This window comes from Falco biarmicus, chromosome W (assembly GCF_023638135.1).
Source record: "Falco biarmicus isolate bFalBia1 chromosome W, bFalBia1.pri, whole genome shotgun sequence".
NCBI classification, from domain to species: domain Eukaryota; kingdom Metazoa; phylum Chordata; class Aves; order Falconiformes; family Falconidae; genus Falco; species Falco biarmicus.
Window position 1 is genome coordinate 14149720 of NC_079310.1, and position 26554 is coordinate 14176273.

General features: G+C 38.4%; 1 protein-coding gene across 1 annotated transcript in view; it reads left to right on the plus strand.

Annotated features, from left to right (window-relative positions):
- The window catches only part of LOC130141862 (YLP motif-containing protein 1-like), a 178802-nt gene extending 156420 nt beyond the window's left edge, over positions 1-22382 (plus strand). Inside the window, exon 2 of the mRNA XM_056323086.1 lies at positions 20737-22382. Within this exon, the coding sequence (XP_056179061.1) occupies positions 20951-21700 (750 nt within the window). The 5' untranslated portion in view covers positions 20737-20950 and the 3' untranslated portion in view covers positions 21701-22382. The remainder of the gene's footprint in view (positions 1-20736) is intronic.
- The last annotated feature ends 4172 nt before the right edge of the window (positions 22383-26554 follow it).

Consider the following 26554-nt stretch of genomic DNA (forward strand, 5'->3'; position numbering starts at 1 on the left):
AAAGTTCTGAGGAGGGCTTTGGGGGAAAAAAACCCCAACTTTTCTGTTTCAGTTTGCTTTATGGTGAGAGAATAGAATCACTGAAATAGCTGAGAATTACAGATTAAATCATTTTATTATTAAATAAAAAAGTCAATGAAGATAGATCTTTTTGAGATTGTATAGATGTTCCCCAGAGTATCCCCATAATGTGGCAAGCTTATATAAGCAGAGAGATAAGCAGGTGAGTCCTGTATTTTAAAACTAGTAGAAGCTATTATGATTATCTTTGCTGACCTTCAGTGTAATGCAGACCTAGAACAGCACAATTGTTTCTGCATTAGATGAAGAGCTACTGTTTAAGAGTTACTGGACAGTGCTGCAGCCCATATTGCAGCATAGGGAGGGTCCCATTAATTCATCTGGGCATCTCAACATAATGTCAAAATCTTGTCCATCCCCTGGCTTGACCTAGTGGTTGGGAGAAAACTCTGCTCATTTGTTGCTAAACTGTGAGTTGAATGTTGCATCACTCAGTAGCACAACATAGATTTGTACCAGTATTGCCTTGCTTTACTATTCCCTTTATTATTAAAGGAAACTTAATCTGATGAGACAGACTCTGGTTTAGTTTACTTTCTCCTCTCTTCAGTTTACAAGTTGATAGGCCTCCAAAGGATACACAGGGATGTAGAACTAAGACAAGGGATTGGCCTGACTCTTCTAGCTTACTGTTCATTTAGGTCTTTTCCTCTATTTAGCTTTTATTAATTTATTTCTAAATGTGGACTTCTTATTAAATAAATTCCTGACTTTTCAGTAAAAATCAGAAATAGACTTCAGCAAAATACTTCTTCCCATTCCACACTGAACTCCGTTCTGCCATCCTGCTTTTCTCAGCTCTATATATCGAAGGGACAAATTGCAGGTTTCTGCACTGGTGACTTCCAGGGTGTATTTCCCACTCGCCTCATAGGACCTCTGTTTCTTATTTCTCTGTTGGTTAATGCTAAACTGTTTTGCTATCACAAATCATTCATGTTCATCCTTCTGTAACTTTATGAATCTTCAGCTGCTTCATATATCTTCATTTAAGTGACCTAAAAATAGCTCTTTTGCAACCAGGAAGTAAAATAGATGCTACAAAAATGCAATTATAATAATAATGATGATAATAAAAATAATAATTATTGTTGTTATCATTGTTATTATTATTATTACTATTAACAACCATGTAAACTACACAATAGATGTACTACATTGTATTATAAACATATGATACATTATATGATGTGTTACGTATCTTTCCTGACATATATTATTAATTCAAGAATTTTTTTATTGTACACATGTTTAAATGAATACATATGTCTGCATGTATGTGTACATGTATATATAAATATAAACACATACACGCACCTTAACTCATCTAGATCTACTCTACAGAAACAAACCCACACATTTAAATAGCACTAAACTTATCTGAGTCACCTTTGAAAATCCAGCCATATTTTCTGGATCTCTCACACATATTCAGAAGCAGATTAATATCTTTACATCCTTTAGTAAGACCATAACACACGTTCTGTTTCCTTGTGACGCCTTCTGATCCACAGAGTATATCACTGAAGGTAACAGTCCAATATGTGCTTCAACTGGTTTGAAACAGGAATGGTTCGCAAAGTCCAGTATCAACAACAATACTGAAGGTAACTCAGCAAATCCCAGACAAAGTGTGTTTTCTGTGACACAATGGTTTGCCTAAAGTTAGGGCAGAGAGATGACCACAAAGAAGGAGAAGGAGTCAGAAAACAGTTTCTGTGCTGCCTCGTGCAGCCAAATTGATGTTGCTGTACAGAGCATGATGTAAGGGTACTTCCACAGTCATGTAAATGGAGAGAGCAAAGGAGCTGCAGTGTCTTTAATCTGAATAAATTGTCAGGTGTGTGAAGGACTTGGCAAAGTGATAAACTCAGAACAAGACAGGGAAGCCACTTCTGGGGTGAAATCACCAACAGCAAATTGAGGGCCTAGTCCTTTTTGAAATATATGTGAGTCTTTTCATTGACTTCTGCAGGTTTGGATCAAGCTAACCGCAGGGAAACATAATTTAGTCAGCTGAACACACAGAAGAAATTCAGAGGGAAGGAATGCACTGAGCCTTACTGGCACATGGCCATGGGCTATGGAGGTGACCTGTCCCCCCATCCCCATTGCCCCCCCTCCCCGAGCTCTCACAAAAAGATGGATAGGAACGATCACAGGAGGCCAAGGCCACAATTTTTGAATGACCCTATAAAGCAACCCTTCTACCACCCTCATGTGTCATGTACACGCAGCAGCTGAAACAATGCAAATACACACCAAAACAATCTTTTGTGTAAATTCAATATTATTACAGTATACCAAAAAGGTAATATGGAGCAAAGTACCATTTTTAAAGCGTACTAATTAAAGTGGGAAATTACCAAACATGAATTCACTTACCACTTCATTTACCATTATAGATCTGGTAACCTTTATATTCAATAATAAAATCCGTGACTAATTCCTAAAATAAACTCTAAAAACAAAACAGTTCTTTGCTGAAATCTAGCATATGCCAGAGAAGCAATTTAATAGAAAGAGTTTCCAAATGATTTTGGAACATATTAAATCCTGTGGGCCTGATCCACTGCTGGTATAAATTGGCATATTTCCTGTGACTTCACATGAATTAATACAACTAGTTTCTTTTTTCTTTTTTTTTTTTCAGGCAGAACACGGCTTGAAACCAAACATATCTGTCTCTCAGAAAATCCATTGCATAGCTGAATATTAAGTTATCAAAACAGAGATTTTCTGGTCTTTTCTTATATGTTATATGCATGGAAGAGCAAGGGCCTGTACCAGTTTCTTAATTCCGTGAAAGACTATGCTAGATTATTGTCAAAGGTATGAGTGGAAGAAGAGGGATTTTATAATTCTACTTCATCTTCTGAGTGAACTGAATTTTTCCCCTCCCTGTTGTATGAGGATTAAACTTCTTTTAAGTATTAAATGCTTTCCCCTTACTGCAACTGAAGAGCAAGGGGGAATATTTTGATTCTACCCAACCTGTTGTCTCACTTCTCTCACCTCTGCTGTGCTCAGAAGTCTCTTCCTTTCCCTTTGGGGTACCCATCAAAACTGTCCCACTCCACCAGCAATACATTTATTGAATTTCAAATAAATTACAAGTGAGTTTGGCATAAGGGTAGAAGGCACAAAGGAAATGACAAAATAAGACAAATTGTAAACAAATGTGACAAGCTGAATAGAAAATGAGAAAAACACGTGCAAAGCTAGCATGGCCTTGCATGAATATTACTCACAGCAGAGCTGAGAAAATTTCTGATGCCCTCCTTTCCTGCCCCCTCATGTTTTTTCTTTCTTTTTCCTACTAGACCTGAAAGCTGTCTAGCTCACTTTTCAGCTAAGGTTGTGTCCAGCGTTTATATGCTGTATAGACTTTGTCCAGCAGAAAACTAGGTTTTTAGATCTCATACGTCAGCATGGCTGAGCAAAGGTTTACTGGAAAAAAAAGCTTTGTAGTGTTCTCTCAGCATAGCTTCTGAACTACCTGAAGTTTCCTTAGCCTCCAAAGACCAACTAGACCTATTTTCAGCCTGCTGAGGTACTCCTGAACAGCCCTAGGAGAAGGAGAGCACAGGAAACTTAAAAGTATGGCTGAATTGTCTCCTCCTTCATTTGGGAAAAATGTTCCTGGACTGTTCTAGGTTCTAACTCATCTCCTTTGTAGTTAAATTTGAGGATGTGCTAATGTTTTCCATTTTAGGGGGATTTTTTCCCCATTATGCCTGAATATTAAATGTACAGTTACTGCTGGTGGTAACATTTACATATATATTTAATTCTTCTACCTTCACTTCATACAATATTTTATGATCTTCCACTGCAACGTATTATTCTCATGTTTTCATTGCCTATCTCAATAATGCAATTACCTGCTTTTAATTTGCACTAATAATTTCAGAAGTTTAGTACATTTGAAAAGGGAAGATGGAAAAGCAAGAGACGAAGTAAGTTTTTGGCTGATTGACTCATTATCTGAGGGTTCTCTTCAGTCATTACTGATTTGCACATAGATGGAAAAGGGCAAAGAATGAGATTTGTAACTAAACAGTTATGTAGAAACTAAATGAAAACATTTTGTAGACAAATTGCTATTCAAACTTTCTCCTTGCAGATTCTCCAAGTACTTTGGAAATTTGTGGCCTTTTGAATGTGTCCTTCATGTGCATTGTTAAGAGACCCTAGAGAGAAAGACTTCCACTCCCATTCTGTACAGAATACACCTGGCAGCAGCACTGTGCATGGAAACAAATGTTGTTCACTAAAAATATTCACATCTCAATGACCATTTTGAATATGTGTATCATTTCATGCTATGCTCATACAGTGCATTGCACAGTGACCACGACTTGTAATGGCGGCATTGCTACTATTAAATCATTTTTTCTTACAACTTTCACACATTCGTATTCTGTTACCAGTATTTCTTGTAGCGAATGTTCCTAATTGCATCAATGTTTTTGCACAGACTAATCCTGGGAGTTAATGTATCTCATTTCTGAAGTCCAACAAATACTGTAGAAAATCCTGTGTGAATTTCTACATGAATTAATTTCTCTGATACCCACCTTTCTATGAACATTCCAGACACTGAGGTTTCCTGCCAGAAATGTGTTTATCAAACACTTATTACTATTGGCAGTAGTAGTTTTAAAGATGCAAATATTTTCAGTAAGATGTGCTTGCTTTTTTATCCAGTCAAGGAGATTGCACCAAGATTATGAAATTTCTCTATCCAATTGCGAATAAGCACCCTGTTTAAACACCAGAAAAACAATCACAGTATCCCCACAGACTTAATAATAAATAAAATTTTAAAAAAAGACAGAAAAGTCTGTCAAATCATTTCAGATAGCAAATAAATCTGAGAAAGCTGTGAACTGCTGGGAAGTAGAAGGAAGCTAATTTGTCAGATAAATGATTTGTTGTGAATTGTTCTGTTATCAGTGTTCAAGGGGAATGAGTCTTGATTCTGGAAGGTGCTGAGCCAGTCTTGCCAGTTTCTAAACAATCACAAGTCCCATTGTGGAAGAATATCCATTTCTTTCACATAAGGGGTGATTTTGATAAGATGTAGCACAATGTCCAGGCCAGAGGAAAAGGAATCTGCTTTCTGTTCCAACCTCCACCATGGGTCTGCTGCATGACCTTGGGCAAATCACTTATCCTCTCTGGACAGCAGCTCCTCCATCTGAAAATTGGGCATAATACTATATTTTTAAAGTTCTTTTGGACCTAGGATGAAAAATTGCTAGATATTATTATTATTATTATTTCATTGCTGACATCTATTACTGAATATGTATTTCACAATCACAGCTATCACAGTATGTATATTTCTATAATGACAACTATCACAGCACGTGTATTTTTGGGATGACAATTATGTATTAGAGTGTGTATATTTTTGGAATTAAGGCTATAACAGCATGCATTGTTCTAGAACTATAGTACTAATTGTCATATACCATTCACAAATATACACTGTGTTACTGTATGTCATCAAATTGTACTTCTTGTTTCATTTTAGATACATGTAATACATGTATGCATAAAGTGTACTATATATTCCATGTTGTTTGACATCCATCAAATTGCCCTATCCTAATAAAGCACTCTTGTACAAAGCAATCTCTAGTAATAATGTGTAGAAATGCATGTAATATGACAGACTTTTAATGGCTAACAATTAAGCATGGCAGTATCAATGAAATCTTTCACAGCATATATTAGACAGTTAAACATTGCAATCTGCTTTTCGCACTGATATCCAATAAGTAAAGGAAATGCCAAGATCAGTTAAAAGATAAGAAGGCTTTTTCTTCCTTGTTTTCTTACCAAGTTTTATATATAATTTTAAAATAGTATTTATTATTTAGTCAGAGGAAGAAATGACATCCTTGCAAAATAAAAAAGGAATTGTTCCTCCTAGCAGTGCAGTTCATGTTAGGATTATATCCAACTGACTACTTGATAGCAGAATGCTTGCCTATTTCTCAAATTAAACATCGTTTATAAGCTTTTATGTACTTTGAATTATTTTAAATAAATAAAAAACCCGAATGTTTACCTATTTAAAATTATTAAAATTATAAGATACATATTTCAGTATTGGTTAGTAAGTTAATTCACTTGATAGCGGATAAGTTTCATGTTTAAGAAAGACTAAACTGTCCCACAGGAGAATGTCCTCATGTCATGGAAAAACTCAGATTGGGAGCTCATTTCAGAGCCATGTTTGTAGTTGAACACCTACAATGTCCAAACTCCAGGTGGAAAAACTTTCCAGTTTAACTAGAAATATTTTGTAAAGTGAAGCTGAAGTTCCAGGTTTCCTGAGTCCCTAAAATGAGATTAATCAGGCAGGCAAAACCAAAAATACAGTTAAATACAAAACTTGTTCTTTTTTACTTTGAAATTTGTTAGTTGTCTAAAAGCATGAAAAAATATGTATTTGTTTAAAACCTAATTTCATTCACTCAGGTTTAAAACACTGATTCTTTGGCCTTCCAATTTTGCAAAACAAACTGGTTTAATGTCAAGGACTTTCAAAAGGGAAATTCTTCCAGCCACTCAAGCAGCTACTGTCAGTTGCTTTAGCCTTAATAGGTCCAAATTCTTGTAAACTATGATACTAACTCCTAGCTACCCACAAGTTATTTTTCCCAAAGACCTCCACTGTCTGAGATACCAATACTCCAATGCAATTTAAACTCATGTCCAAGCAAGTGCTGTGGCAGGATGGAGGATTGACAGTCTGTCTCCTGAAAAAGTCTGCACACAGCTATGCTCACCTCTTTGCAAACCTGCAAAGTAGCTTGTTACCTCTATTAAGCAGCTTGTCTCATATCTTTTACAGTGGTGTGGGACTTTGCTGTGTGTTCACACTTCTGCCTGCTGATAGCCTGTTGGTTACATGACAGCAATACCACTTGGGGTTGTGTCTACATGGGTGCCACACCAGTGTTCCAAATGATATGCTCCCAACGCTGCCTCTTAAATATTGAAACCAATATAATTAATCAAACGACTGCCTTCTGCTCACAGATGTGAAAAAAACCTGGCTGAATTGTGAAGAAAAGTATTACCCTTCGTTGTACCCATAAGAAAAATCATGTTTCACCCAAGACACAGCCTTGTACTTATTAGTATAAGTTCCAGAACCACTGCTAAGTCAAGTATTTTGAGATGCTAGTCCATGAATAATAATGCCAGAGAAGTACAATAATTAATAGAACATGAGGATATTCCCTAAAGAGCATGAGCAGCATTGCAAGAGGTATGCATGCCTCTCCTTTGAAATTTGTCTGCTACGGCCTCTTGAACTTTGATTTTGAAAGGTGGGGAAGAGGTAAAATGAATTACATTTCATTAGCAATGTTGAGGAAGATGGAGCCCTCTCTCCTCTGGAGAAACAGCCTTTAATTGTTAATTCCCAGGATTCCCCAGTGCACATCAAGCTGGATTCACTCTTGTGCTCTGGCTGAGCGCAGGTGATGGTTTTCATTAGCCATTCTTTCTCTTGACCCTGATGTCATCATTGTTATTGTTATTTATTAATTTAAAGTGCCTCATTCTCCCCTGGATTGCAGGCGTTTCACGCAAAACTCATATCCACTAAGCAAATATTAACATAATGGCAGCAAAACAAACTTTTCAAGAATGATTTGTATCAATTTATCACTGACGGACCGACATCCCTGGAGGCTCAGGTCTGCTTAGTCTGCTAGCAATTACAACAGAAACAAGCTCCCATTGCACACACCTCTTACCATTCTGACTCCAACCTTGACCTGGAAAGGGCATTTCCTAGGGGTGAGAGGATGTCTCAACCTATTCATTACTTTTCTTGCCTTTTTGGACAGATAGAGGTAAATCATTCAGTTAGTGATGATCTTAGCAAGCAACAGTATATGAGCTAAAATGAAGAGTAATTCAGCACAAACACCAAAGTCATGAATTTCATGCTCACCTTCACCCACTGGTATACACAGTTTGGAGATGCTCGATTGCTTATCGGATTTAAGATTTTCTTTTCCCCTAGGCTTTTATATCACTTTAAGGGGACAAGGGTGAAATGGGACTTCCTAAGGAGCTTGCTTTGGTTTTCCTGTTTGTTACTTTGTTGGTTTGTGTTTGGGTGTGTTTTTTTTTCTGGTGGAATTGCTTTGTTTTGTTTGGATTTGGGTGTTTTTTCCAAAAGAACATAACAGTTTTTATAGATCCCCTGCTGAGCCAATTGCCACATTGGGTGGTGCATTGGTGGTGGGTGCATACCCTTGTCCCTTTTGCTTTCTGCTTATTGTGCTTCTTTGAAGTAGTCCTGAGAAAGTTTCAATACAAAACTGACATAAATGTAAACCACCTAAGGGCAGCTCTAATAAGCACTCATACAAGCTCTTGGAAGGTGGAAGAAATATAAGGAAGAAGTGTGATATCTCTTTAATTTCTTTCTTTGGTGTATGTTTTGTGAGTTGTATGCCCTAAGATGTGCATGTCCTATTTCTTAGTGTGCAAAGCCTTCTTCCTACAGCTCTGTCAAGGAAACATCTTATGAATAACCTTGAAGTTCTAGAGAAGCTATGACACCTTCTAAAGTTTCATGCACTATGAAGCAGCACTGCTGCTGCAATTATTCTTAAACTTTTATTCACAATCTACTCTGGAGTCTTCACCATAGTGCAATGGTATGAGAACCTCTTAAGGATTGCCTTTGAAATATCTCAGTGGAGAATTCACTCTGACTTATCCCTGGCTTTAAAAACTATGCCTGATCTCTTCCAAGGGAATGGTTTGTCTCCAGTGTCACTGCTACTGTGGCTGAGGCTCTGTGGTCAGGGCAAGTTCACTAACCCATCTGAGATGCTGTGTAGATAGCTGGCTAATTAATTCTTTCTAACCTCTGCTGTACATTCAGTCCACTTTAAGTTTAGCTCCAGTACATTTATATAACACATCATACGTAGAGATTTTCTGATCCATGAATCTTGGAGTACCTCCCATAACACAGGAATTCCTACAGAAATCTTTGCAAAGTCAACGAAAGGTAAATGCCTAAAAAACTTGGTGTCTAGCCATCTCTAGATCTCCAATTGCCTGCTTGTCCACAGCTATCTCAGTCCAGGACAATGCTCAGGTTGCTATTTTAAGTTGTTTCAGTTGCTCTGAAACGACACCATTCAGTATCAAGAAGATAGTAAAGAAATTATTCCTAGTTTTTTCTGTCATTTTTTTTTGCAACACAGATTGATTAAAACTAAAACAAAAGCAAAACATCTTTCTCTTATTCATGAGTTTCCTACAGCTTGGTATGGTACTGAGAAATATTGAACAACAAGCTGTACATTTAAAAGAAGCAAAATTTCCATTTTACCCATGTAGGAAGTAGAAAACATTAACATTTGGATTTGAATGTGCCCAGGCCGCTCCAGCAGGTTGGCAATCAGAAATATTATGCTGCCTAGAGAATCGGAGACCATGGAAAATAATTGTAAAGATAAGTACTTGGTGCAAAAAAGGTTTATGTGGAAGCAAGAGTGAAGAAATCTACATTAGGAGATCAGCTGTGCATTAGGTGTATAATACAATACAGAATGACATAAATTACCATAGCAAACAAACGGACACTTAAGAAGCTGCACATAAGGGAATATGCATAAAAAGAAAGCCTGGGATTCTAGGCACTCTGATTTGTCACATCTTGTTTGTGAAGGTTTGTTTTGTGGTTTGGGTTTTTTTAAAAAAAGAAAAACAAAACAACCAAAACCAAAAAAACAAACCAACTCCTTCAGACACATTTAAAAAAAAAAAATCCATATTTCACACACATATTTTTTTTCTATATACTTTACCTCAGATTTTTCTATTATGTGGTAGCTTTTCTTTCTTTCTTTTTTTTTTTTTTTTCTCAGTACTGAAAGTAGTGTGCTATTGTTAAAGTCATCGTGTGTAACCACAAACAGCCCTAGATCCTGACATTTCTGGGGAAAAAAATCCCAATGCTTTAAGCTGGAGACATTCCACAACCTTAAGGGATGTTTAAATTATATCAAAACCTAGAACATAAAATGTGGATGTGTGGATGGCATGACAAACCTTTGTGGCCAAATATAGAGAAAGATTTAGGAACTGATAGAACCAAAGATTGGTAGGTATCTTGTGAGATTTACAGAATCACTTTAAAAAAATCAATAGGAATACTTATCTTTGATATCCATAGAAATTTGACGTATGCTTAAATATTATTTGTTTTTAACTCAGAGAAGGAATAAATTTATATATTTAGTTAATTAAGAGTTAGCTTTTATCTAGCTTTAAACATGTGCCATGATGCCTTAACCTTAGGTAAACTTCCTTTACAGCCAGTGAATAGAATTATGTGCTTCACAGCATGTTTTAGATCCGTGCTTTAAAATGAGAGGAATCATGCCTTGGATGTGATTACTTGTCTCCATTTACTATAGAGAGAGTATGCAGTGACTAGCTCAGATGAAAATGTTTGGTCTGTGTATATCTATTTAAAGTCCAATGAATCACACCTGAAACTATGAATTCACAGGACTCTAAGTCCTTTGAATTCTTTATATTAAAAAATACAAACCACTGCCTTACTTCCAGTCTAGCTGCATAAGTTGTGCAAGACAGATTGGTATCCTCCTTATTCAGCAGTCTTGTGTCCTCCCTTTCCTAAGACAAGCATGAAAAAAGGGTGAATGAGATATGTTAGCAATCAATGAGCAGAGTATTCTACTTTGAATGCAATGTGTTAGGACACCCTGTGCTAGCCCAGATTAACATGCCCTGTGAACTGACAGCATTATAAGTCATGAAGCATTACCATTATTTGAAAGTTAGATTGGGACCTCTGTGAATATTTGAGTGGGATTCTGGAAAAGCAGTAGTAAAATAGGTGGTGAGAAAATCTGTTTATACAACTTTGCATACTGTGTCATTAGTGTTCTCTTTCATTAAATCCAAATCATCTAATGGAGAGGAGAATATGATCTGTTGGCTGAGATTTATTTTGAAGAGAAAAATATTTTGAAAACTAGAAAGAACCCTAAGAAACGATACCATATACCTAACATAACGTAGCACACAACACAAAAACAAAATGAAACAAAACCTGCTGGTGTATCAAAGGCAGTTTTCATAGTCCATTGTCTTATTGCCGTTCTCTTTGTTTTCATAAATCTGTGAAAAAGGGAATTTTTCTGTAGCTGGAAAATGGGCAAAACCTTGTCCACATGTGCAAGGTCTCATACATGAATTTCATGAAGCAAAATGCTGAAACTTCTCAAATTTGGCTGTTATCTCTAGCAATTTAGTTGTTTATTCTAGTTCCTTAAAGGGCGGTTGTAGGACAAGGCCTCAAGGACAAGAGTCCAAGTACTGATAGCCTGATGAATAGAGACTTGTTAGAACTTGTAGGGCACAAACCCTGGGAGCAAAGGAACAAGCTAACTGCAGGCCCCTGAACCGGCACAGTTAAGGAGGCAACCAGACGGACAGAGAAATGAGTAGCCAGATAAGGGAACAGATGGCGCCAATATGTAATTAAGAAAGCCGTGTAGAAAGAAACTCCCTAATCTTGGAATAAAAATTATTGCTAGGTCAAGATAAACTAGTAAGTATCTATTGTTCTAACGGTGTGCCTTAAAAATTAACCAATTAGTGTTTTTTACGCTTAAGATTTAACCAATCAGTGTGTAATATGTAGAAGGTAGAAACATATATAATTGTAAGAAAATCACTAATAAATGGACACTTGCTTGCATCAAGCTGCGTCCCGTCTCTTCATTCGCCGCAGGCGGTGGGGGTGGGTGGGGCGGGGACGGGGAGTCCTATAAAGTACCTGCTTGAAAAGTGCAATATAAATGCAAATAAACTGATTGAGAATCCCTTCATTAAATGCTACAGAATAGTAGAAATAGAACATAAAGTCATACTTTTTAAACAACAGTTTTTAATTCCAGTAATGTTATCTTAATTAAAAGACATGAAACAAATCCAAATTGTAATTCCAATAACTTTGACAACCCAACTCACAGTGGAAAAAGAAAAAAAAAAAAAACCAAACAAAAACCAAACAAACAAAAAAGCCCCAAAACAAACCATGGGGAAGAAATTTTCTTTAATCTCCCTTGGGCCAAAAAGAAAATTAACTACTGTGGATAAACAGAGGATGGCTGTTTCTCAAGCAGTACAAAATAGTAGACATTACTGTTAAGCTGACCAGGCAAAATAGGAAAGGTAGCATTCAGTAGTGGCTTTTATTCATATTTAAAGGGTACAAGGTCACACCTAAGATCTATGGTTTTAAGATAAAGGTTTTCAATTTTATAGAAAATGTTTCTGCTAAGAAATTAAAAAGGTAGAAGATAATGTTACCAAGAGAGATTCTGAAGCCTTTTTTGGACCCAAAAGGCAAAGTCCCTGTATCTCTGTTGTGTATCATACTAGTGAGGATTTATGACTTTGGATGAACAGATCTATAGTCTATCAGAAGGCAAAGAATAAATAGAACTGAAGCCAAGTCTGTGCAAGAAAGAGGGAGGGAGGGAGAGACATTATTAAAGCAGCCAGTAATGGAAATCTATGAGAAATCTGGGCAGTGTTACAGGTGAAATTAAGTCCCCTTCCAGACTGAAACTTCATTCTCTTTTCCTTTCAAACTGAAATGCCCAGCAGTTGAGTTTTATTCATCTTTCTGAGCCAAAAGAAGATGAAGACTTGACAGAGCATCTAAAACCCAACAGTCCTATAACAGCTTATAACAGGTCAATCTGGGATGCCCTCAGCGATAATGGCAATGAGAAGTTCTGGCTTCTAGAATGTGCAACATTTGAAAAGCACTGGCTCTCATCTCTAGTGAAATTATTTATCACCTCTTTGCTTAGTGCCAGTTTTATCCAGCCAACCATCCATTAACATGTGGCTATCCATATGTCTTTCTGCCTACCTATTCCCATATAGAAACCTATATTTGAATTGGAAGAGTAGACAGATATCTGTGTGAGAGGAAGGGTCATCAGCTGGATCACTTTCACATGTTTATGCAGATGTCCCCCTGTTCTTCCATCTCTACAAGCATGTGAGTGTCTCTGACTATTTGATTGACATTTATGGTCACTGAATATTCATTTGCCTAGAACTCTGGTGACATTTCAGACAGCTAGAATATCCAGAATACAACACACACCCTACAGATGGCTCGTTATATTTTGAAGGTGCAGCTGAAGCCCTGTGATAAAAAGTAGAGGTAAAAGAAAATGGAAAGTTCTTTTTTTAGGCTTTTTTTTCATGTAACTTTCAAAATGTTTGTCTCTAAAGAAATATATTCATAGAGCACTAATTTTTGAGAGTGATCATGATTTCCATGGCCTACAGATCCGTTAGTTGGAAAAGGCATTTACCTGTAAGAAGATAAAAAGCAAGATAATCTCACCTGCATGTTTGGAAACCAGTATCTAGCTTACCTATTCCACTGGTTTAGGCTGGGATAGAGTCAATTCTCTCCATAGTAGCTTGTATGGGGTTATGCTTTGTATTTGTGATGAAAAGAGTGTTAATAACACAGGGGTGTTTTAGTTATTGCTGAACAGTGCTGTCATCAAGGAATTTTCTGCCAGCAGCAAGTAGGCTGGGGGTTCACAGGAAGCTGGGAGGGGACACAGCTGGGACAGCTGACCCCAACTGAACAAAGGGATCTTCCATATCATATGACATCATGCTCAGCATATAAAGGTGGGCGAAGAAGAAAGGGGCAACATTTGGAGTCATGGTGTTTGTCTTTCCAAGCAACCATTGGGCGTGGTGGAGCCCTGCTTTCCTGGAGGAGGCTGAACACCTGCCCACTGATGGGAAGCATTGAATGAATTCCTTATTATGCTTTGCTTGCACATGTGGCTTTGGTTTTTAAACTTTTTTTTTTACCACAGCCCACTAGTTTTTTGCACATTTACCCTTCCAATTCTCTTCCTTATCCCATGCAGGGGAATGAGCAAGCGGCTGTGTGGTCCTTAGCTGCCTAACAGTGTTAAACCTCAAAAATTACTAAAATCCTGGGGAAGAGAGAATATCAAAGCTAGACATACTAGATTTGTTACCCCAATTATTGTCACAAACCACTTCCCAAACCTCTCTTAAGTACTAGATGGTCTACCAGGAGTCAAACAAACTTGCTGGGTGGACAAAACAGATGAGGAAAGGTTCATACTGATGAAATGATTTTGTTGAAAATGGTTCTTCCCAATACTGTCAACAAGGACAGCATGATAAATGTTCTAGCTTTCCATTTTTAGCCTGCCAACCTGTAAATACTCAGCAACCATCACCAGGCTACAATTTAAAAACAAATTTATGTCTTTCTGGTATGGAGCTCGCACATACATCCAACAAAATAACTATGTCTGAAGGCTGTCTAAACAATGCCTCTACCAGCAGTACCCAAAGCTGAGCACCAGATGCCTCTGTCAGCTTTAGAAACTCTTGTATCATATCACTTTTAACCTTACTACCCTATGGAATAACTACTTAGTGTACTAAATCTGCTAAGTAAGGACTTTGCAATTCCAATCCAATATAAATGAGTAAATATCTGACTGCTAAATGAATAATCTCTCATACATTAAACCAGTAAGCCAAAGAAGTGATTATAATGTATGAATTTAAATTATAATATACAAATATACAAAAGGGGAGATAGGCATCCATTGAGACCAGAGAATTGATTACATGGTTAACAAATGGAATATTTATAGGTCATTATTCATATTAATACTAATAGTTCTTTTGTGCTCCTTTCCTCCATTCTGTTGTAAGACACAATGAAGTCAGTGGCTTCATTTCTCTTCGATAAACCCCCCTCAGCCCAAACTTACCCTTGCAACCACCATCCTACTTTCTCTTGAATAACCTTGCCTACTACAGTTTCAATTTTAAAAGTAAGTGTTAAACTGGGAAATGGATAAAAGAGAAAACCATTACATATAAGCGTGAAAGTGCACTGTGCATTATTAACAGTAATAGTAATACTTTGGATTTAATTCCCTTCCTTTAAAGGGATTAAAACATTTCTAATTATTAATCAGTATTAAACAGTTTATAATTACCTCTGCAAGATCGTAATTATTAATATACCCATTTTGCAGATAATCTAAACCACAAAATAACTACATAACTTTGCCAAAATGGGACAAAAAAGGGAGCCAAGAAGAAAAAAAAGAAAGGTTATGTTCCCTGTCTCTTGTTCCTGTTCTAATTCATGTAGTAACACACTGTTCTTGGGAGGAAATATTCCACCTACAAGCTGCCAGGCACTAAAAAAAGACATAACTGTTAAGAAAATCATGTTGCTTGAACTCTAAGTACGAAAATATGATCCTACATAGTACATTGTTAACAAAGACGGAGAAACGAACAAACAAAAACACCTAAACACCTTCCTCACACACATCATACCCTTTCCTAGACATTTCTGCTTACAGTAGCTATTACATGTATTGAAAAGGGAATTTTAAAAAAGCTTTTAAGCTAAGGACTTTTCAGTCCAAGAAGTCAATGTTTTCTTCACATATTTTAATTAATGTAACATTATAAATATATATATATCCCAGTGATGCATGATGTAAATTCCTCTACTGGATCTTCCCCCTAATAAACATGTTTAGAAGTGTTGACTTTAACACTTTTTTTTATACATATATAGGTGCTACCTTCATAATTTTTACTGAAGCATATGCATCTCAGGCCTACTTAAGTTACCCCCCATCTCAGGGAAAACATATGCATTACAGGATCTTCCTTCAACCCAACAAAATATTTGGCATTTATTTTGAACCATGCTTATTCCTTTTCTCTGCCATAACTGATAGTTTGAGTCATTAATTTATTGCATTCTTGGAAAGAAATTATATATTCTGGACCAGAGCACAAAATATTTTTTTGCTTCTCTTAAGATCCAGTTTTATACAATTAAAAAGCCTGTGTAGGGGAAAAGGCTGTTGTGGAGGGTTGTTTTTTCATTTTGTTTTCTCTGGTGGTATAGGACAATGTATAGACTCATTCAAGAAGAAAATTAAGGCGGTGAAAATATAAAAATAAGGAGAGGGAAAATAGTGTGGGGTTACATATGCTGTATTTAGCTCCCTAACAGGAACTGAAATTGTTAGCACCTAATGAAGCAGTCCTCCTGTGGTAAGTGAATATGATCATTATCTAGCCAAACAGAAATAGATGTCTTTAAAGAGCTCCAGTTTGCAATGGAGTTTAGGGAAATGCTCATTCACAAATGGATTCCCTGGTTATTTTGCCAAAAGTATGGTGTTACAGTAAGTTAAAAATTCTTTGCAGTAAATTTCAGTCTGCCTATCAGCTGACATGACACTGACATGACACTGACATAACCTAAATAATGATGTGAGGACACTGCCAGACAGTTAGGAACAGCAGTGAAGAGCACAGATCTTCTTTTGGATAGGGTTGTGATGTTATCTCTTAAACAGACCAAAATAAACAAACATGAGAAGTAGGGCAGCAAACTCAATGGGCAGATAGCTATTTCTCAGAAATGCATGAGGAGGGACAAATACAGGATTAATGTGAGACAACCTGAGATCTCATTGATATACCAAGCTACACTTTGGTCTTCATAATACCTTCTTACCTTAAATAATGTTAACTAGGAAAGTTCAACGCAGCCTTTAACTCAGCTTTTTTAGCATTTGTTTTCTTAGATTACACTCTGACCCAGTTAGGGATAAATAAATGGAAGAACACCAAATTGCTTGATCTTTCCACAACAATGGTTGTATTTCTATAGCCAAAAATTAATTTTAAAATCTAATGGTTTGAATCCATAAAGGGTACTGGGTTGGTTTTGTTGTTGTTGTTGCCACATCTATTTATATAAAATAGGCTTGCTAGTGAGACCTGTATAGAAAACACTAAAGCGTTTTCAAGTGGTTAGGCTAACACTAAGTCAAAGTCTTCCTCACTTCCCGTTAGTATTTTTTAACCATTTCTCACAACAGTGTGTCTGTTTATCAGACTGGCACATAGGACTGTGACACCAAAGACAAACCGGCATGGTGTTTTGGGTGTACGACACAGCATCAGTGCTTCATGACAGTTCTAGTACATATGATACAGGTTTCCCATTTCTGACCTAAGACAGTGGAATTTGCAAATGGACATTACCAGCTTCAAGATGGTTCATGTTTCCCTTCCTCCACTAACAGGAAAATATGAATATCTTTCTCAAATGCATAGGTTATTACGTAGCACAGAGGTCATAACTTCACTGAGGTCAGAGCTGCCCTGATTTATATCAGCTGAAGTGCAGCCTAAACATTGGGAGTGCAACATTTTCAGGCAAATGAGCTTAAAAACTTTACAACGGAATCTATGCATGTCTTTTTTCCATTTGGTGTCTCGTAGATGGGGGAGCAAAGGATAACCTCTGCAGCTCCAGTCCAATACCTTCATATCACCATCATTCTTTTAATCCCTGCTTGAGATCATACCAAGCAATGAAAATGAAATAGAAAAGGTAAAAAAGAAAATTTACAGCAGGAGAAGAAAAATGTCATTAACAAAATAGACCTCTGTCTACAGGAATTCTACAGTTCTGTCCAGACTCACATCCAGTTATGTGATGGTAAGCTTACTTTTCTGAGCCTCAGTTTCTTCCTGTGTAATGTGAGGAATTACATTACTGTTTCCCCTGGATGTTGTGACCCTTAAGTCTTAATTTTTGCAACACTATTGGAGATAAGTTGAAGCGAGAATGTCTTATGAGGAGTGGCTGAGGGACCTGGGAGAAAAGGAGGCTAAGGAGAGACCTTATCGCTCTCGACAGCTACCTGAAAGGAGGCTATAGGTGGGTGGGGGTAGATCTTCTCTCTCAAGTTGCAAGCAATAGGACAAGAGGAAATGGCCTCAAGTTGTGCCAGGCAGGGTTAGATCAGATGTTAGGAATTATTTTTTTTCATCGAAAGGGTTGTCAAGCACTGGAACAGGCTGCCCAGAGAAGTGGTTGACTCACCATCCCTGGAGGGATTTAAAAAACATGTAGATGTGGTGCTTAGGGACATGGTTTAGTGGTGGACTTGGCAGTGCCGGGTTAACGGTTGGACTTGATGATCTTAAAGGTCTTTTCCAACCTAAATGATTCTATAATTCTATGAAAGAGTTGCCTAATTATGCATATTATCCCCATGCTAAGTAACTACATTGTCTTGAGACTACACAGATTACACTGCACTTATTTATTCTCTTATTGAGGCCAAATACTATGTCAATAAAATCACAATGCCTACAAACCTGAAATGTGGATGGAGAGAACCCTAAATGTCTGAGAAAGAACAAAAGGACATTTTGCAATATCCCTGGTGAGCAAGGTTAATGCTATCTTCAAAAAGTAATAGGAATTTTTTTAGTGGAGTCTCTCATATCTCATTAGTGATATCTTATCCGATTAGCACATTAGCAACATTCCTTTGTATTGCTTTAGCATTCATATCATATCAGAATATGTTGTTGCTAACACAATGTTACAGAGGTATCATATTAGTGACTTTCATATCAGATTACTGAGTGAGGATACTAATAAGACATTCCGATTCAATTAGTAAGGTAACAGAATTCCCTTCTTTCCAAGTCACTTCCAGTGTTGTTCCTAAATATAAGCTGATGATATGCATTAGTGGAGTAATCCCTTTACCATCTCAAAAGAACGTCGTCCTTCAGAGATAATGTCTGCAGAAAGAAAGAATTGGAAGTTGAGCCCAACGTTCCTATCCTACTAAACTCTGTGATCTTTCAATTTCCAGGGATGCTGAAGGCAAGAGAAAACTCTCTCATTAGGTACAGGACTACTGCCTTAGCTGAAAAATCGTGTTGTTTTCTGGGGTGAATATTGTGAAGGGGAAACCAGCACTCTGCAGGATCAGACTTTCAGGTGGTGTGTTACAGCTAGCACAGAAATGCAGAATTACTTATTTTAGATTTCCTTCCCTCTTGAAAAATCCTGTTCAGAAAACTTTCGCTAAAGAATCCAACAAATGACATTCATCCAAATTTTGAGAATTTGAAAATACTTTGGCTTTATATGTACTGATAGAGTCTCAGCATTAGTGTGCAATGCACAGCAATTGAGAGTCAAAGCTGCTCAGAAATGCAGTTTTTGGAGGAAGAATGTACTTCGGTAAAAAACCCATACCTAGTATTCAAGAGATGCAAGCTAAATTACTAACTTTGGTATTACCTTCAATTAATGTGTGTGCACCACCGACATCAATTTACTGTGAGTAAAGAGGGACTTCGGAACTATTTGTTCTCCATCTTTCCTCATCAGCTGGCAGTTACAACAGGACATCCCAGCACTGTGATACAGTAATGGTCATGTGCCTGTACAATACTCTTCCCCTTCTTACCATGGCAGTCGCAACTAGGTAAGCTTCTACTGTATCTCACCTATAAATCACAGATACAGATGCTGAATTTCCTCCAGAGGATGCACTGCGTTTTCCACAGACTGAGGTTAGGATGATGTATTGAAATAAAAGTATTCCCCAGATGTTTGTTCAACTCCAAGGACATGTCTACCACTTTTGCTAGCTGGAATTCATGGCCATGTGTTGCATTTTTGCTCCTTTGAAGGCTTTCCACGAAGGGCCAAGTTCATAAGCATCATCTGTGATACGTCTGGCAGTCAATACAAAAATAATATAAACCAAATTCATCTTTTATGTCATCTATGAAGTAGATGATGATTTACAGCATATCCCCATCTCAAAGCAGGAATGAAATATATGAATGAAATGTTAGCTACTTTTATTTCAGTGTAAATATACTGCCCTTGCTGATTATTAACCTCATGAAGTAAATTACACAGACAGCATATACTAGCAAATTGAGCACTGTCTCTGCTTTGGTCTTCACAAATTAGAGATACTCCTTAAAAGAGTCTCAGAGCTATTCCTGATGTCACATGGCAACACCATTGTTCTAGTGATAAGCTCTTGCCAAAGACATTGTAAGTCATGAGTGGAAGTTAGCTGAGTTTTATCTGCTGTGAGCTGGATTCTCTGCATAATGCAGTCAGGAGCAAAATGTGCATTGGATTTGATTATCCAGGGATAAAGCATTTAGACTTTAGCTTTTATTAAAACTAAAGTGTTGCAGAATGGATGAAAGAGAACGGCCACGGTTCCATAGAAGGACTGTGTGATACAGCTTTTGACATAAGTCTGGAGTGAACCAAGCTAGGCCGCAGCGAGAAATTACCAGACTTGCTAGAAATGGAAAATTACCAGGCTTGCTAAAAATGGAAAATTACCAGGCTTGCTAATAAGGGAAGAGAGATAAGGTCATGCTGACCTTGTGCCTAATGTTGTAAATAACTTTGAGGAATTCGCGTAGACAAGAGAGGAAAAAAAATATATGTAGTTAGCTATCCGCAGAAACCGCAAATAGGAGGACGTATGAAAGTGTAATCCTTTAGAGCTTAGCCAATCAGCAGATGATTTGTAGGCATAATTAACTGGAACTGTATATAAGACATAATCGCGCCGTAATAAATCAAAGCTTGCTCTATCACTCATATTGAGTCAGCTGCTTGCTTCCCCTCGCTCGTCAAAGTGGCGCCCGAACAGGGACACCCAATCCCTGTTCTTCACCGGACAGCGAGGACGGAGAAGCACTGGTAGCAGTGACCAGGGAGCAGAAGATCGGCTGATGCTGGCATCGTACCCGATCCGTGCTTGAACTCAGGATAATTAAGAAGGAGTTCGCCGTCCGTGAGCTGGTACCCAAGGGAAAAGGCTGCAACAAAGAGGACTTTAACGAGTGCACAATGGAAAAAGAGGTAGCGCTAGCACTTTTACAATGCTTTTTAGAAAAGCGGGGAGTAGGCCCTTTAAAAGATCTGGCCGGGTTAATTGCATTAGGTAAAGCAAAAGGATATTTTGCAGATCCTGAGCATATGTTTGAAGTAGAAGAATGGCATAATTATGGGGATTGTTTATGGGATTCAGTAATTGATGATGATAAAGCTGCTAAGAAATTAATGAAACCTTGGAGAGAAGTTATTAATTGTTTAAAAAGATATAAAGTTGAAAAACAAATGGCAGCAGCTGTTTCCAGCCGACTCGAACGGTCTGACCCGGCTGCTGGGCGTCTTACGGCAGGAGGTGATTATTTTACCCCCCCTGCCTCGGGAATCCCTGTTCCTGTTGTCCGCCGACCCTCAGACCATCCTCCTCCCCCTCCTCCTCCGGAGGAAAAAGCTTGTGCCTCAGCACCACCTCAAGAGGAGGTGCAGGGAGAATCACAAGAAAGCGAAACTGAGGAGGAGACAAGTGACAAAAATGAGAGGGCAGACGATGGGAAGTTAAAAACTGATTCAGCTAATAAAACTTTTAAACCGCCTTGCCTTCACCCGCAGCCACGACTACTTCGTGTCGGTTGGGACAAAATAGTCCGAGAAGCGATGGAACAAAAAGACTTTGATGTCGTAGCTCAAATTAATCATCAAGCCTATCCAGTAATTTACACTGTTGATAATGCAGGAGTAATGACAGGAGAACATCATACTTTAGACTGAAAAATATTAAATCAGTTACGGAGTACAGTTAATGAGTCAGGTTTACATGGCGAACCTGCAAGACAAATGTTAAACTATATTTGGAGTAGCGGAATGCTTTGTCCAGAAGACATTAAAAATATAATGAGACTCATTTTGAAACAATCGCAACAGTTGTTATGGCAATCCCATTGGCAGAAACTTTGTGAACTATCTGTACATATGCCTCACGCACCGAATGATCGTTTAGCGGGTTTAACAGTAGAACAATTGATAGGAACCGGGCCCTTTGCTTCTGTAGAAATGCAGATGCAATCTGGCCCAGATGTCTTATTAGAGTCTATGAGGCTAGCACGAGAAGCCTTACAAAAAGTCAAAACTACACCAGCTACGCCCTCATATATGTCAGTCAAACAAGGAAGGGATGAATCTTTTGCCTCTTTTGTAGATAGGGTTACAGATGCTATTAATCGTGCAGATATGGCTGAGTTTATGAAAGGACCTTTTTTAAGACAATGTGTGCTGGAAAATTGTAACTCTTATACAAAAGGCATTTTAGTTACTCTTCCTCTGGATGCCTCTATTGAAACCATGTTAGAGCGAATGAGCAGAGTTCCTGTAGGACCCCAAGCTCTGTTAGTTGAAGCGCTTAGAGAGGTAGGGGACAATTTAGTTAAGGCTCAGCAGCAAGCATTTGCAGCCCTCGCTCCACTGAAACCTCTGGATGAACATCGAGACAAAATACACCATCGAAGGGACTATACATGTTTTCATTGTGGACATTCGGGTCATACGTGCCGGCAGTGTCAAGAACGCCAAGTATGGTGCCAAAACTATCAAATGAATAATCATAATACCGCGGCTTGCCGGCGTTCGGGAAACGGGAAGCGGAGCACCAGGAGTCGCGGCGCGCCGACCCCAATAGCGGCTCCAGCAACCTGCATGCCGATGACTGTCCCCAACCAGCTCCCCAACCAACAACCAATGCCTCCCGCCTTCAACCAGCCACAAATTTACGACCAGCAACCCGAGGGAGCCTTGGATTGGATCTGGCAACAGCAATAGATACTACTCTACTTGATAATTGTCCACAGAAAGTTGCCACAGGAATCAAAGGACCTATAATGATAAACGGACAACTTCATGGAGCTTTGCTGCTGGGTCATTCTTCCAGTGGCCTCAAGGGACTCTTTGTTTTACCAGGACTTATTGATTGTGACTATAAAGGAGAAATTTTTATAATTGTTCAAACAAGTTTTCCGCCTATATATATTCCTAAAGGTAGTCGCATTGCTCAATTAATACCACTCCAACACTTAACTCACCAAATGTCTGCAATCTCCAATCACAATCGCGGGACAGATGGTTTTGGATCCACAGGAGGCTTAGCGATGTTGACTGTACCTATGAATCAATGACCACTCGCCCAAATTATTCTTGTACATGGGACTGATAAAAAACACATGACTGCACTTTTGGACACTGGTGCCGATATCACAATCATCGCGCGTGGTCAGTGGCCTTCTTATTGGCCACTGCAACACGTCCCTGGAGGAGTTGAAGGAGTAGGGGGAATAGCGCCTGTTCAGCGCAGTCAACAAAGAATACAAATCATCATAGATGGAAAAACAGCGATACTACATGTTACTGTTATGCCCTTACCTAGTGGAGTGAATGCACTCATCGGAAGAGATGTGTTGAATCAATTAGGAGTAATGTTTACCACAAATTCACCTTTTTAGGAACGGTCACTGTCAATTGGACTTTCCCGATTCCTTTGAAATGCCTAACAGAAGAGCCTGTTTGGATCGGACAGTGGCCGTTGAAAAAGGAAAGTCTGCAACAAGCACATTTGCTACTTCAAGACCAGTTAACACAAGGTCATCTTAAACCGTCAACCAGTCCTTGGAATACACCGATATTTGTAATCCAGAAAAAATCAGGAAAATATCGGCTTTTACATGATCTACAAGCGGTGAATCAACAAATGCAAGCAATGGGAGCCTTACAACTGGGTCTTCCTAATCCTGCTATGTTGCCCACCGAATGGCATTTATTAATAATTGACTTAAAAGACTGCTTTTTTACAATTCAGCTACACCCCAATGACACTCAATGATTTGCATTTACATTGCCATCGGTTAACAGAGAGGGACCTGACCAGCGATTTGAATGGACTGTGTTACCACAAGGCATGAAAAATAGCCCTACCCTGTGTCAGCTATTTGTTGATGCTGCTCTCCAACCTATTCGAAAAGCATGGCCTCATGTTATTATTTACCATTATATGGATGATATTCTATTTGCTCAAAAACAGCCTTTCACTGAACAACAGGAGACCTTTTTACAACGACAGTTAGAGACGCAAAATCTCGTCATAGCAACTGAAAAGGTCCAGCGTTCACCCGCATGGAAATATCTTGGCTGGAATATTACTCAGTCACAAGTGAGTCCACAAAAATTAACCATTTGTAAAGATCTGCATACCCTCAATGATGCTCAAAAGTTATTAGGTGACCTCCAATGGCTACGCCCAGTAGCAGGCATCACCAATGATGAACTAGACGTGTTACGACCTTTATTAAAAGGAACAGATCCATCTAATCCTGTTATTGTTTCTAAGGATCAACAAGTTATGATTCAACAACTCAGTGAGCAGGTTGTAGAGCGTGCAGTAGATCGACTTGACCCTAATCTTCCTGTAGACCTCACTGTGTTAAACGGTCCCTCACACTTTATTGGTGCACTTACACAGTGCAAAAAGAAAAAGGGGGAGACTGTGAGAGTATTAGAGTGGATCTTTACCAAAATGCAACCAAAGACTACCATCCAAGAAAATTTGGCAGAAATCATTCGAAAAGGAAGAACGCGAATTTTACAAACTACCGGAATGGAGCCAAATGTCGTGTATCTACCAATACACAGAGAAGACTTGGAGTGGTGGTTGCAGAATTCATCAGCTTTACAATTAAGTTTATTAAGTGAAGCTCTGGAGATTAAAGTTGAGCCTTTAAAAGCACCTATATTAAAATGGATTAGTAATTATGACTGCTTAAAGCGTCCGAAACGAAGTGAGCGACCCTTAGCGGATGCTATCACAGTTTATACGGATACAGGGAAACACTCAAGAAAAGCAGCAGCAACATGGCACGAGAACAATCAATGGCACCACCAAATCCTTCCTGCGAAAGCAGGAGATTCGTTACAAACTTTAGAGCTAGCTGCTGTTGTATGGGTATGTACCCAATGGATACATGCGAGGTTAAACATTGTAACGGACTCGATGTATGTTGCAGGAATCGTAAGCCGAATTGAAGATGCTCGCCTTAAAGAAGTGCAAAGTCAACGGCTGTTTGAACTCCTTAGGCAACTGTTGTCAGCAATACAGCAGCGCACGCAACCCTACTGCGTTATACATATTAGAAGTCATAAATGGTCTGAAGGTTCGGGGGAAGGGAATGCGCGCGCTGACCAGCTCGTGTCTGTAGCAGCTCCACTAAGCGAGTTTGTTAAAGCACGAGAATCACACAACACATTTCACCAAAACACGCGGGGACTGCATCGACAATTTGACATTACAATGGAAGAAGCTAGAGGAATTGTACGAGCTTGTCCTACGTGCAGTCATCATGGACCAGGACTAGGTATCGGAGTGAACCCCAGAGGACTTAAAGCCAGAGAGTTGTGGCAAATGGATGTCACTCACGTTGCTGAATTTGGCAGATTAAAATATGTACACGTTACAATTGATACATATAGTAAATTTGTATGGGCTACAGCACAAACAGGGGAACGAGCACTCCATGTAATACGGCATTTAACAAGTTGTTTTGCTGTCATGGGAGTGCCACAGACAATAAAGACTGATAATGGCCCTGCTTATGTCGGTGAAAAAATGAGACGTTTTTGTCAAGCATGGGGAGTGCGACATATTACAGGTATTTCTCACTCTCCCACGGGACAAGCAATCATTGAAAGAACACATCAGACGTTAAAGCAATATTCACAAAAGTTTGAGAAGATTACAGATGTACAAGAGAGACTTGCTAAAGTTCTTTTTGTGTTGAATCATCTATGTATATTTGCAGAACAGCAAGAATCACCTGCATGGTTACATGGGTATCTTAAAACATGTAAAGATGATGTTCCAATGTTTCTTATGTATAGGGATCCTTCAACTGGTTTGTGGAAAGGGCCAGCAGAAGTAAAGTATGCTGGAAGAGGTTATATGTGTGTACTTACCCCCACAGGGCCGCAGTGGATCCCAGCAAAATGGACCAAAGCAGCAGTGACTGATGCTCCAGTAACCAATGTCAACTCGTGATTGATTTATTAATATTGTTTTAGCTATATTTTAAGCATAATGTTGAGAATTGTTGTGTTAATTAATTTTGTTGTCGTAGTTGTAGCTTTTGTGCCTAAATCATTGTTTGATTTGCGAGAAAATGTATGGGTAACTTTAAGTAGAGCTATTAACACAACCACATTTTGTGCAAGTTTGTCAACCCCTAGCGTACCCTTTTTAACTTGTTTAGTAGGTGTGCCGTTAAATGACTCAGATTGGATCGCCCTTAACCAGTCTCTTAACCAGATGCCAAAAGTTACCATATTGGCTCGAGGTAATAATATGAGCAGCTTTTTTGAAAAATTTGATAACTGGGATGACAAACTCCCTATTGGTCCTAGCCCTCAAGAAATCGAACTAGTCGATTCACTAAATGCCTCTTATTGTGTATATTTGAATTCTTCCCGGTACCCTTGTGCTGGTGAAGCCTCTAACATGCCTTGTAGTGCAACTACTATCACTCCCGTATATCCAATTAAGAATCAGTTTAATTGGAGTGTTTGGTGTAACCATACCAGTCGAAATCTGTC